Source organism: Oncorhynchus clarkii, chromosome 6 (genome assembly GCF_045791955.1).
Source record: "Oncorhynchus clarkii lewisi isolate Uvic-CL-2024 chromosome 6, UVic_Ocla_1.0, whole genome shotgun sequence".
Taxonomy (NCBI): domain Eukaryota; kingdom Metazoa; phylum Chordata; class Actinopteri; order Salmoniformes; family Salmonidae; genus Oncorhynchus; species Oncorhynchus clarkii.
Genome location: NC_092152.1, coordinates 59,653,015 through 59,665,816, shown reverse-complemented (window position 1 = coordinate 59,665,816; position 12,802 = coordinate 59,653,015). Strand labels below are relative to the sequence as shown.

The 12,802-nt window shown below is 45.7% G+C and overlaps 1 protein-coding gene across 2 annotated transcripts in view; it reads right to left on the bottom strand.

The window, feature by feature from the left end:
- The window catches only part of LOC139411361 (A disintegrin and metalloproteinase with thrombospondin motifs 18-like), a 46,123-nt gene that overhangs the window by 12,934 nt on the left and 20,387 nt on the right, over positions 1–12,802 (bottom strand). For both annotated transcript variants that reach the window (XM_071157635.1, XM_071157636.1), the window contains 4 exons: positions 6,003–6,175; positions 4,389–4,519; positions 4,136–4,259; positions 3,137–3,381 (listed from right to left, as the gene is read on the bottom strand). In XM_071157635.1, coding sequence (XP_071013736.1) covers positions 3,137–3,381; positions 4,136–4,259; positions 4,389–4,519; positions 6,003–6,175 — 673 coding nt within the window. The remainder of the gene's footprint in view (positions 1–3,136; positions 3,382–4,135; positions 4,260–4,388; positions 4,520–6,002; positions 6,176–12,802) is intronic.

The following is a 12,802-nucleotide window of genomic DNA, read 5'->3' as shown; positions in this document are numbered from 1 at the left end:
GCTCTCTCTCAAATGAAGGGCTGCTTTGTTCCCCATAGACTTGGTCAAAACATTTTGGGGTCAATATTCAAACCGCCAAACTGATGGATTTGTTGACAATGCCCAGCAGCAGTGACACTGATTCAGGCCTGCAAGCAAATAGCTAATTATTTACCTATTACAAGTAATTGTCTCTCATATCAAACTCTAACATTTGTCTCAAATGTTGTTGTGTATGTAAACCAGTAAGACACACACACACACACACACACACACACACACACACACACACACACACACACACACACACACACACACTTTAATTACTACAGGGGGTTCAGACTTTTACAAGCTAAATATGCTAACAGCCTCAGCTCTCACCGTAGATTATCCCTATTGTAGTCCAACTAGAGCAAAGGCAGGGGGTTTACACATGGAGAAGACATCTGTACTGGGATCAGATGTCTGAAGGAAAGGTCCTCCTGTTCAATGTACTGGGATCAGATAAAATGACTGTACATCTGTCCCGTGGGCACGGTCAGCGATATGAACTTTATGTGCATCCGGATAGATGTTGAAACACGCGCTCTCCAAAGCTCAGTGAAGCAGGACATACGAACATGAGACTGCTCTGTACGGGCTCCAGAGGCACTCTCCAGTGAGTCCACAACAGGTAACAGAAACCAAGAACCTGGGCAGTAGGTATGGTGAGAAGCGAATTGGATTTAAAGCGTTATCAGAGGAGTCGTTGCAGAGAGGGTTTAGTGGAAAGAGAAAGTGAGGTGGAAAATGTTGACTTAGCTATGAACTTAATAAAGCTTTAAGGTAACCCCCAGAGCTTCCAGGCTAAATATATTTCCCTGGACCTGTGCCATTGGACCTTTTCACACTAGCCTTTCCAGGACCGGTCCAAATTTACTGCTGCACAGCAAACACAAGTTCCAGAACGCAGCCCCAGGGGCTCCCCTGTCCATCTGGAGCCCTGACATCAGACACAACACGAGACAGCTCTCCCTAACCCTGCCTGCCTGGGATAGTCCACAGCCCTAAATGCCCTCTCCCCACCTCCACCGCCATCCAAGCCTCAACCTAATTCACTGTGCATGACTTCTCTCTGATATGCCGCAGTGGTTTCAAACAGACAAAAATCCAACAATCTAACAACATCTCATTTTGCCATTCTCACATGACAAGAGTAGATTAATGCCTATGAAAATAATAATTCCTATTTTGTACCAGGGTATATTATTAATTTCACTGTAGCGCTCATTAGGCTAAGGGGGAAATGATGATGAATTACAGAGTGGCAGACATGGCTACAACTCCCCAGCATCACCTACTGCCTGCCTGCTGCCCAGGTCCACAATCCTCTGCTCTCGACTGACGTGACCCCACGTGACCCCAGTTGTTTTCAGGAATTGTTTCTAGCCTAGTCAGGGTCTCAGAGCCATCAACATTGTTCTAGTTTTCCACGACAGCGTAAAATATCTGCCAGGCTCAGTGGAACCCAGTTTCCTTCCCTTTCTGCTACCTTTATAATTTGGAACGCATTTAAGTCTCTCTCTCTCTCTCTCTGTGCCCTGACCCAAGCTCTTCAGATCTATACAGTTCAATTGCAGAATTCTTTTAATCTTTTAAACTGGGTCCCTCTCTTCTTTTTTGTAATTACGGAACATACTTAGAGAGATTAATGTCCTCTCATCTGCAGATCAGCAACCTGCTACTGCTAACCCTGCTACTGCTAACCCTGCTACTGCTAACCCTGCTACTGCTAACCGCACTAGTGGACACATGACTCTCAGGCTACATGGGAGAAACCACGTCAGTGCAGCGAGCAGCATGCTGTTACCACACTCAGAATGGAGCACTAAGCACTTTAAAGTCCATCAAATCAGGCCATTTGAACTTTGTGTGGTGATGTAAAGCTAACAAAAAACATGTAGAAAAACATTTAGAAACGACATGGTCAAATCCACTCTTTCTGCAAAATGACAAAAATTACTGAAAGGCATTCCAGGGATTTTACTATGGCATTTCTCATATATTTATAGGCGCCATTTAAACTTCAGCTCTCAGTTCACAGGCAGCCCGAGGCCGAGGGCTTTGTCCAAACTAGCTTTTACATTACTTTCACCTTGCCTTTGGTGGATAGATAACAGACCAAACTTTCCAAACTCACCTGGTTTTCCCCCTCTTTTTTTAAGAGTTCAAAGGGCATGTGAAAAAAGCTTGCCACCGTTTACATAGCTATCTGGGGAATATATCCTCTGCCTCTCAACACCCTAACTCTTAAATATACAAACTAAAGCATGAGCAACCTCGAGAGTCACTTATTCTCCAAGGACAATCAATAACACTTGTTTTCATTCGACTGTCAGGAGCTTCATTTCTATTCTTTTCGACCATCAGTTGCAGCAGTGAGTGACGACAAGTAAAGGCTTGCTTTTACCACAGAGCTTAGGCCTCTGCTCTGACAGGTAAGACAAAAGAATGTCCTACGGGCGTGTAAACTCTGCAGTGTCCAACCAGCTGCTATGTCTACATCCTTACGTTTTTAAAAGGAAGACACTAAATCATAGGATCACATACTAGAGCCTGTGACACATAAGGTGAGGTGTCCACTTTGACCTTAATGGTGAATATGGAAGCACGACGGCCCGTTTAGCCTAATTGACCACTTTTTCTCCCTTCTCTGGCTTCCTCTCTCTCGCTCTGTCGTTCTCTCTCTCTCTCTCTCTCTCTCTCTCTCTCTCTCTCTCTCTCTCTCTCTCTCTCTCTCTCTCGGCCACTGCTTTGAGATGCTTGACACCTCTCCCTGCCACTCTATTGAAGTTAAAGCCGCTGGCCTGGTTTCCGATTTTTCTTTTCTTCTTTTGCATGAAGTGCACGAACCTGGAAGTTCAAAGCACATGGCGATCTGTTTGAACCCCAGACCTCTTGATTATAGAGACGAAAGCCCCGACAACATCAGAATCAGGACACAATTCATCCTGAACCACTCGTTGTTGTTGGGAGTTTTCTATTTTTTCCCGCCCACCCTGCACTACAGCCCGGCCTTGTTTTCATCTGGGTGAGCATCCGAGCCCTGTGCCAAGGCCCTGTCACCGCTAATTCGGTAACGGATGTCAGGGTAGACGGGGACGGAGGGGCAGCTTACTTCAAAGACCAGGGTCTCATTAGTGGGTCCAGCCGTGTACAGGCTCTCTGGGTGGTTGAAAGAGCGCTGATAGTCAAACACCGTCCCACCAAACTGGAACTTTCCAGGCCAGTCCACTGTCCAGTCCCCTGTCAGATAGTACTTCCTCTTCAGGGTGCGTACAGCCAGGTAGCTGGTGGAGATCTCCATCTCCTGAACATGGATGCTCCGCGCTCCAGGTGGGATGGTCACCATGGCGTAGTATTCTGAACAGGGAGAGAAAGAGCTCATTTACCTTTTGAGAGTCAGGAAATTGATTTATTAGAGATTCCTATTTTGTACATGGCAACACTCATTACACTATCCTGGGTATATTAAAGTATTTCACTGGGATGAATTATCATCAAGACCAAACCCAAAAGTAGATTACCAGTGCAGAAAACACCTTTCAACTAACAACTTTCCCTGGTTTCAATCCTAACTTTGTACATTGTATTACACAGTGTTTTATATGACATGATCATATGGTGCTGTGTTTTCAGTAAAGAGGTGAGACAGTAAGCTTAATTCACTGAGACAGCATAAACCATTATAACTCTCTGCAGTATACGGCTGCCCTGGTGTGACGACGCATGCAAGCGGCCACATAAATAACTTTCCACTATATTAGAAGCAACCCCAGCCTGTGCTCCATGACCCAACATCTAGGTCTGCCAAGCGGTCACTTTTCGGTTCAGTCACAGAGCTTTGTTTATTGGACCCTTAAAAGGCCACACACAGACACACATACATACACACAGACGGTGATCTGGAAAGGTTGCTCTTAGCCAGTTGTGAGAGTATAGTATGAGGTCTGGAGGAAGGGACCGTCTCCCCCACAGTGGCATCTGCTAGAGAATTCATCCTGTGATGTTCAGATAACTCTGCCCCAATGACACTGTGCCAGAATGGTCCGACAACAGAGCTCCCACTCTCTTCCACTGCATCAAATTGACCCGTCAGTCTTCGCGCTTGACGTACCGTTAGCTCTGTGCTGGAGGACGTACTGGCCTTTGAAGAACTTGCAGGTGGAGTTGTCCCCTCTACATACTCCACAGGCATCCAGAGTTGCCTTAGAGCCCAGCACCTGGTCACAACCCACCGGCTACAAGATGGAAGAAACAGAAGGAACTTGGACAACACAGAAGGCATCCTGGGTCCTACATCACATTCAGTAGACTTAGATGTAGTTAATGAGTTGCTGTACATCATGTTCCTCAAATCTGCACTTTACCTCACAGACTCCTTCGATGCACAAGTCCTCTCTGTGGTCTGAGCAGGATGTCCCGTCCTTGACTTTGCTGGCCATGGCAAAGAAGAAGTCAAAGTCCTCGGCGATGCAGTACAGCTTGCAGATATCCTCAGCTGCAGAGGACATAGAGAAGATTTAACAGGTGTTATAAACAAGATCATGGAGGTTACTCTGCACCTGTGCATTAACCAATTCCTCCTTCCCAGGTGTGAGTCTCTAGGACTACATAAAGAGCACAAACCTCCGTATGGCCTCTCTCTGTCACTGGTACACTCCATATTACAATGTGGGGCTTGGGAAAGGCCTATGGTAATGAAGGAACCGTACTCGCCAATTGATGAGGGCAAGCTAGGAGCCAATCGAGTAATGGTGAATAGTGTATTCAGGGTTCTATTGTGTTAACGATGCATGTCCACTGCAGTGCAATGTACGGACCCTCTGGGGACTGAAGGAGTAGCAGACCTCTGACACATACGTCAAACCTGAAAGGCTGTTACAAATGGGCCCATAAAACAGGAATGCAGGGAGGGCAGCTTCTCCACAGATCTCACACAGAGTTCCAGACATGGGTTCCGGGTTCTCTGTTCAACACACAGTCATAGTCTAATGACAGGGGTGTTACCAGCAGCATGGCAACAGCCTAGTGACACAGGGGCATCATTATCTGACCAGCTTCAGTTTTGCGACTCTGGCTATTCAGATTCCTTCCGTTTTGTCTTAATGTCAATCTGTTCCATTACAGAGGATGTGAACCACTGAATGCATTCCAGAAGCATTTCTATTTGACATTTAATGTTAGTAATTCACTTCCGTAGGCCAAGTCCCTTGATTTCATAAAGTCTATTGGATTTGGTGCTTAGAGCCCAGTTAGACTGCCCTTACCTCCTGATACCTCGGCTTGTCCTCTGAAATTGTGCCACGGTCAGACACTACAGGCTGCCCTGGGGGCTGGGCCTTAGGGGTGTCCCTCCACAGGGGGAGAGAGAGGGAGGAGGGAGAGCGGTGTGGAACCACTCTACAATCACGGAGCGACCATTCAACTCAGTCCCCAAGAGGCTTTTCGGGATCTGCTGCTTGCATCTTCATGAATCAGCGTCACACTAAGGTAAATGGGGTGACAGCCAAACTCTCTCTCTCTCTCTCTCTCTCTCCCTCCCTTCTCTCTCACTCATACAGTATGTATGCTGTAGACACAGGTAAAACCTGCCTTAAGGGCTTCCTTTATAATATATTCATTCTCCCTGAGAGAGCAGGTGGCTACATGTTTCCCATGTAGATTAGACTGACCGGTTATCCACAGCCCTCCCAGGCATGAGTAGACTGATACATATGTAGAGTAGACTGACACATTGATGTGGTGCACATGAGGCACGTTTTTGGCTTCAACATTAAAATTAGTCAACCAGGACATAACGCTCTGATCAATCTGCAATGCTATTTAAATGCACTTTTTTAAAACAAGCCTGTACTGTATTAACAAACAGTGAATCTATCAAATCTGGCTGAATGAGGTGCATTCTAGATGGACTCTATTTGCTCATTCAACATTTACCCTGTTCCTAATTACAGGGGGAATTGAACAAATAGTTGCCATACCTTCCACCTTGGTGTAGGGCTTCCATTTGTAGTACCATCCCCTGAAGGGTTTGCTGTTGTACTCAGCACACTGCTGAGCACGGAAGTCCACTCCGCTGGGCTGGCACGGCTTTGTGTTACACAGCTGGTTGAGACGACTGGAGCCCTGGCAAAACTTCCCGTTGTGTTGTGGCCTAAAACAACAGACAATTAACACATGTAGACCCAACACAGATGTGGCATAGGTTAGGGCAGGCATTCTCTTCTCCTCATGTTCAACACAAACTACCTCAACTAACCTGTTGAGGTAATTTGTGCATGCAGGTGATGGTGAAGTGACTATGGAGAGATAATAAACAGCGAGTAGCAGCAGTGTACAAAACCAATGGGAGGGGGGGGGGGGGGGGGGGGGGGGGGTCAATGTAAATAGTCCGGTGGCATGAGAAGGGACTCAAGCCAACATTTCTAGGGCCCTGTTTTGACAGTTTCAAAGCAGAATGAAATAAATCACATTTAAGACAAAGTTTACAATGACAGCCTCAAAACAACACTACTACTCAGGTTAATGGGTTTTCATCCAGGTTCCCAACTACTCCTGTGAAGACAGCAGCCTCAAGTACCTCCAGTCTGCCACATTAATGGAAAAGGCCTTCTGTTCTTAGGATCAACCTACCAGTGGAGGCTGTTGAGGGGAGGACAGCTCATTAATAATGGCTGGAACGAAGCGAATGTCATCAGACACATGAAAACCACGTGTTTGATGTATTTGATACCATTCCACTCATTCCCCTCCAGCCATTACCACGAGCCCGTCCTCCCCAATTACGCTGCCACCAACCTCCTGTAGAACCTACTCACACCGTTTCCCTGTTGTGAGCCTGATAGGCTGTTTTAAAGTGGAGCGGTGCACTTCTTGGGCAGGCTTCCACTGCCTAACCTCAGAGCAAATGAATCTCCGTTAGGCTCTTCCTGCTGGAGCAGAGCCAGCATTCACTTACAGCTAAGTGAATGTGTGGATGTCGGTGTTTGTGTGTGTGTGTGCTTGCGTGTTCACACATGGGGATCAGTGTGTTGTTAAATGAGAAGGAAAGTCTTCCATGATTCATTCAGGTGACTGAGAAATAAGTCTTCATTTCAAAAGCCCTGGGTAGATGTGTGTGCATTAGTAGACAGTCTGGGTTCAAAACGTCAACCGAAATAGAAACAAATAAACACAACACTTGTCATAGTCACCTAGACAAGCTCTGGGAAATATTATTGGATTTCATTGCCAAGATCAAATATGTAAGCTAACACAACAACAACATCAGCCCAGACACTAAACAGCAAAGCAAAACACAATAAAAAAAAAAACTATTTGTGGTAAAGCATAAAACCTCAAACCACTAATTCCTATCAAACCACACACAGCAAAAATATGATATGTGTATTATGTTAAGCAACAAAGCGGCACACATTCCATAATTTATTTTACTGTCAACACTCGATACACCGATAAATGCGCGCGCTGATAACAGTGGATTGTCACACATAAAACCTGGATGGCAAACCTCTTTCTGGTGCGTCCCAGAGCTGCTAGGAAGGCCCAGAATGACAGGCTCTATTAAAGGTGTCTGTGTAAACCTCCTGTTTGCAGAGCACCACTCATTTTGTGTGCAGAGATCTGGGTCTGAGCGCCCAGTCTGATCCTATTAGGGCTTAGGAACGGAGACATATAGGCCCATATGTTAGACTGCTTATGAGGTCTGCAGACAACCAGACGTTGTCGGGGTTCTAACAGGGGTTCGGGTGCTACTTGTTTCATTCAGGGAGATGAGGTAAAGGATCATTAACTACATTCAGCCGCTGGCAAAAAAATAAATATTGAGCGGATGGTCAGGGGGCTGGAACATTATTACAAATCATTTCTAGACGGCAAATTGACCGCAAGAAGCCAAAACAAATATAATATTTGACTAAAACATAATCATTTCAAACCTTGCTTACATTTTTATACGATTAAATATATCTCTCTATTATGTGTGGGAATACTTTGGAGCAGATTTCAAACATTTGCTGGTGTTTTTATAGTCTTTCATGTTCAACAATTTAAAAAAATGTAATATTAAAATTCCAGAAAAATTGGGGTGGCCAAATAAAATCACCCAAAACTTTTTGGATAGCTGACTACTCACTCACATGCATACCAGCCAAGTTGAACTTCTTGTTATACCCTTTTTATTTTCTTCTCTCTCTCTCTCAACAGATGCTGTACCTCCAGCATCCCAGAGGGACATTAAATCTCACGGCGACAGCTATGAGTCCAAATTTCAGTGGCCTAGAGGTCATCCTGTCTGGCTAGTCGTCACCTGCTCTCTCCCTTCCCCCTCTTCCCCCTCCTTGTCCCACTTTCTCTCATCCTCCTCCCTGTCCCTCACACAGCGACCACCACTACACAGGGTCATCTCTCTCAGGCTCCTGACCACCCCTAACCACTACTACACAGGGTCATCTCTCTCAGGCTCCTGACCACCCCTAACCACCACTACACAGGGTTATCTCTCTCAGGCTCCTGACCACCCCTAACCACCACTACACAGGGTCATCTCTCTCAGGCTCCTGACCACCCCTAACCAACACTACACAGGGTCAACTCTCTCAGGCTCCTGACCACCCCTAACCACCACTACACAGGGTCATCTCTCTCAGGCTCCTGACCACCCCTAACCACCACTACACAGGGTCATCTCTCTCAGGCTCCTGACCACCCCTAACCACCACTACACAGGGTCATCTCTCTCAGGCTCCTGACCACCCCTAACCACCACTACACAGGGTCATCTCTCTCAGGTTTCTGACCACCCCTAACCACCACTACACAGGAGCATCTCTCTCAGGCTCCTGACCACCCCTAACCACTACTACACAGGGTCATCTCTCTCAGGCTCCTGACCACCCCTAACCACCACTACACAGGGTCATCTCTCTCAGGCTTCTGACCACCCCTAACCACCACTACACAGGATCATCTCTCTCAGGCTCCTGACCACCCCTAACCACCACTACACAGGGTCATCTCTCTCAGGCTCCTGACCACCCCTAACCACCACTGGACCTTTGCTGCCCTGCTTCCTCCCCAGTCACTCCACACTATTACTCCCACCTGAATCAAAGGCCTGCTGGATCACACTCCCCTTTGTGTGGTGCGGAGCCCCCAGTGAGCCCTACTGACCTCTCCCCTCAGGGCCTACTGGACCTCCCCTATGCCAGGCTGCGATTAACCCAGGGGTCTGCAACCTGATAGCGTCACAGGCTGCACACACTGTCACGCCCTGATCTGTTTCACCTGTCTTTGTGATTGTCTCCACCCCCCCTCCAGGTGTCGCCCATCTTCCCCATTATCCCCTGTGTATTTATACCTGTGTTGTCTGTCTGTCTGTTGCGAGTTTGTCTTGTTTCTTCAAGTCTACCAGCGGTTTGTGTCTCAGATCCTGCTTTTTCCAGTTTCTATTTGGTTTCTATCCTGGTTTTTGGCCCTGTCCTGACCTGTACCTGCCCAGCTGACCACTCCGCCTGACCTGAGCCTGCCTGCCGTCCTGTACCTTGGCCTCTACTCTGGATTATCGACCCCTGCCTGCCTTGACCTGTCGTTTGCCTGCCCCTGTTTTTACAATAAACATTGTTTCTTCACACAGTCTTCACTTGGGTCTTACCTTGGTACCTGATACACACTGCCAATAACTGCTGTGTTTTAACCTTTGTAAAGCATCTTTAAGAGCCTGTCAGATACTGTCGTGAAACAGGCAATCTGATCATCACCGGTCCCATGCAACATAATAAAGGGTTTTTACTATCAAACACCAACCTATGTTGCCATATTTATCAAGACTGTTCATTCATTTAATCTGCCAGGTGATTGCTGGCTTCCCTCACTACAAAATTCAAATGAGACTGATAAAAAAATATATAATTTTACAACACCTGCAAAGATGTGCGTTAGCGCCCTATCGACAGTCTCTTCAAGATGATTTGAAACGTTTGAGACTGTTTTAAAAGGTCTGCAAACAAAGATATAATATTTACTGAATAGAATTGCATAATACATTATATAATATGTTCTGTGGTTTTTGAGGAGAGAGAACATATTCTCCTAATCTGTAAACTACATGGGGATGTTACAGTCTGATAGCCAAGATAGATTGAGAGCAATCTATCTCCAGAACCAGAGATTATACCAAGATTGGGCTGCCAAAATAATCTGACAGATTGCTTAAAATATACTCTCCTGTTCTCACGGATCAGAGCTAAAATGTGATTCAAGGGGACAAACAGATCCAACCGTCCAATGGTGAAAAGGAAGACACTGTGCTCAGAATGGAGTTACTGTATATATGATTATAATACTGTAATCGACAGCAAACTGTTAGAAACACAGAAAGAAGTCAGCAGAGAAGTATCATTTATATTCGATTTTTCTATTTAACTAAACAAGTCAGTTAAAAACAAATTCTTATTTACAATGACGGCCTACCCCGGGCAAACCCTAACGATGCTGGTCCAATTGTGCACCGCCCTATGGGGCTCCCAATCACAGCCAGATGTGATACAGCCTGGATTTGAACCAGGGACTGTAGTGACACCTCTTGCACTAAGATGCAGTGTCTTAGACCGCTGTGCCTAGGATCTTAATTTGAGACAGTTTGCTACAGCAGGAAAATAATCCTGCAGCAACAGGAAATGTAAACTATTATGTGGATTATAATTTATAATATGGGGTTTGATGCATTTTCCGTAAGGGAACATTTTAAAGTGGAAATTATAAACTTCAGAAGCCTTTTTAAACATCAAATACTCTACAAGTTTTACATTTCCTGCACTGCATAAAAGTTATCCTGCAACAGGGTGATCAAACTGAGATCATGTTGGATCTGTAGGTAAAATAACAATACTAGGTCAGGATTCGCCATGATTCCCAATTCGCAACATCAACCAGGATTTAGTGGTTGCTTCATACTAAAAAGACCTTTTAAATGCCCAAAAAAAACATTTTAAAATCAACATTACTCTTAAAGTGGATTATAAAGTGGATTATACTTCTATAGCTCCATGTATGGTCTGTCTGCTAATCACTGACTGTATAATGTGCATCGTATGAGGGTCTGTCTGCATCTGGCTCCCCAGGCTGGTCCAAGCTGGATTAAGTGAACAATCAGGTACAGCAGAAAGGACAGCACCTCACCAATGTCAGTCCTCCAACACATATATGGCTCGTTGACTGGACAGACTGTTGGGGGAGAGAGAGGGAGAAGGAGTTTCCAACTCTGTGCTGAGCCACTACATCCAATCCAATTGAGGGTTCCCACTTGTGGGATTTTGTATTTATTTTGCTTTTGTCTGCATGTATTGATTTGAGGTACCAGTAAAAGCCATTGAGACGTTGCGCCATTAACGAAAAGAGACATACGTAAGTGAGGAAGGTAAGGTGGACTTCCCATGCCACATAGTTTACACACAGTGACAGCATAGGAACACCTGTGCCTGGGAAGGTTACTCTATCATGCCTGTGCTGAGAGGAGAGGTCCTCCACCAACCTGCTGCAACTGCTGGGAGGAAACACCTGGGCTTACACCATCAGACACACACACACACACACACCCACATAAACACACACACACACACTAAACTGTCCTGGAAATCATATCTGCCATTACATTTCTAAATCATAGTCTTACGAAATGACATTTCTCGATCATAGTCTAATTGGTGTGGCTAACAGATCACCATATTCATCAATATTATGGAACAAAGAAATCAGTGTTCTCAACACACTGGAAAGGTTTGAGTTGAGGTCTTCAATATCATTGACGCAAATCAAAGTGGTTGAGTGGCTGGATGTTATCCAATAGGCATGATCACATCCCATCCTGCAAGACACAAACCTGAGAACAAGCCAGATGCTTAGAAATCGAAGCCACCTGTCCATCAATAATGTCCCTCCTTCTTTCAGCTCCTTGTCCTTTTCTGAAGCAGCCAAGCCCTCCAAAGCCAAACATGCCCTCAGAGGAAGTCGTAATCTCAAATGAATACCGAATCTTCTTGAGCTTTCACATCCATCTGACTACTAGTGGGTGTACCAGGCAACAAGCACACATAGCCTGACATCAATCAGACGTATTCTGAGGACAATCTAGGAAAGAGATAATTATTTTACCTTTATTTAACTAGGCAAGTCAGTTAAGATCAAATTCTTATTTACAACAACAAGCTGGTTGTGATACAGCCTGGAATCGAACCAGGGCCTTAGACCACTGCACCACTCGGGAGCCCCCAAGTGCACAGAAGATCTGACAAACTCATCTGGACCTGAGAATTGAATCTAGTGTTGGGGCATTTGTGTGCTATGTCTCTATATTTACTTGTGTGTGTTCAGTATCTGCCTCGGCTGTGACTGCTTGAAGATGAAGAGGTTTGTGTTTCCTAGGGAAGTTAGAAGATTGGACGAGTAGCTTGAGGCAGAGCATTGAGTAGCACTGTGGGCTGAGCAGGTTAAACTGGCATGAGAGAGAACCCTTTAATCTGGCCTGCTGTCTGTTTGTAGACTGACAGATAATAGTTTAATGGGCTGACAGCCAACTGGCAGGCAGGCAGCCAGGCAGGCCACGCTCTCAGGTGCTCAGTTAGTAAGTCAGGGGGAGCTGACTGGGAGGAAGGCCATGTTTACCTGTCAAAATCCAACCCTGTTCTGTTTGCACGGAGCAGACACACTGTATGTGGAACTCTTCATGTGTTCTATGGTGGTGCTGGTAGAGACTTAGCGAAGACAAGCAACAGTTGAGGTAAAA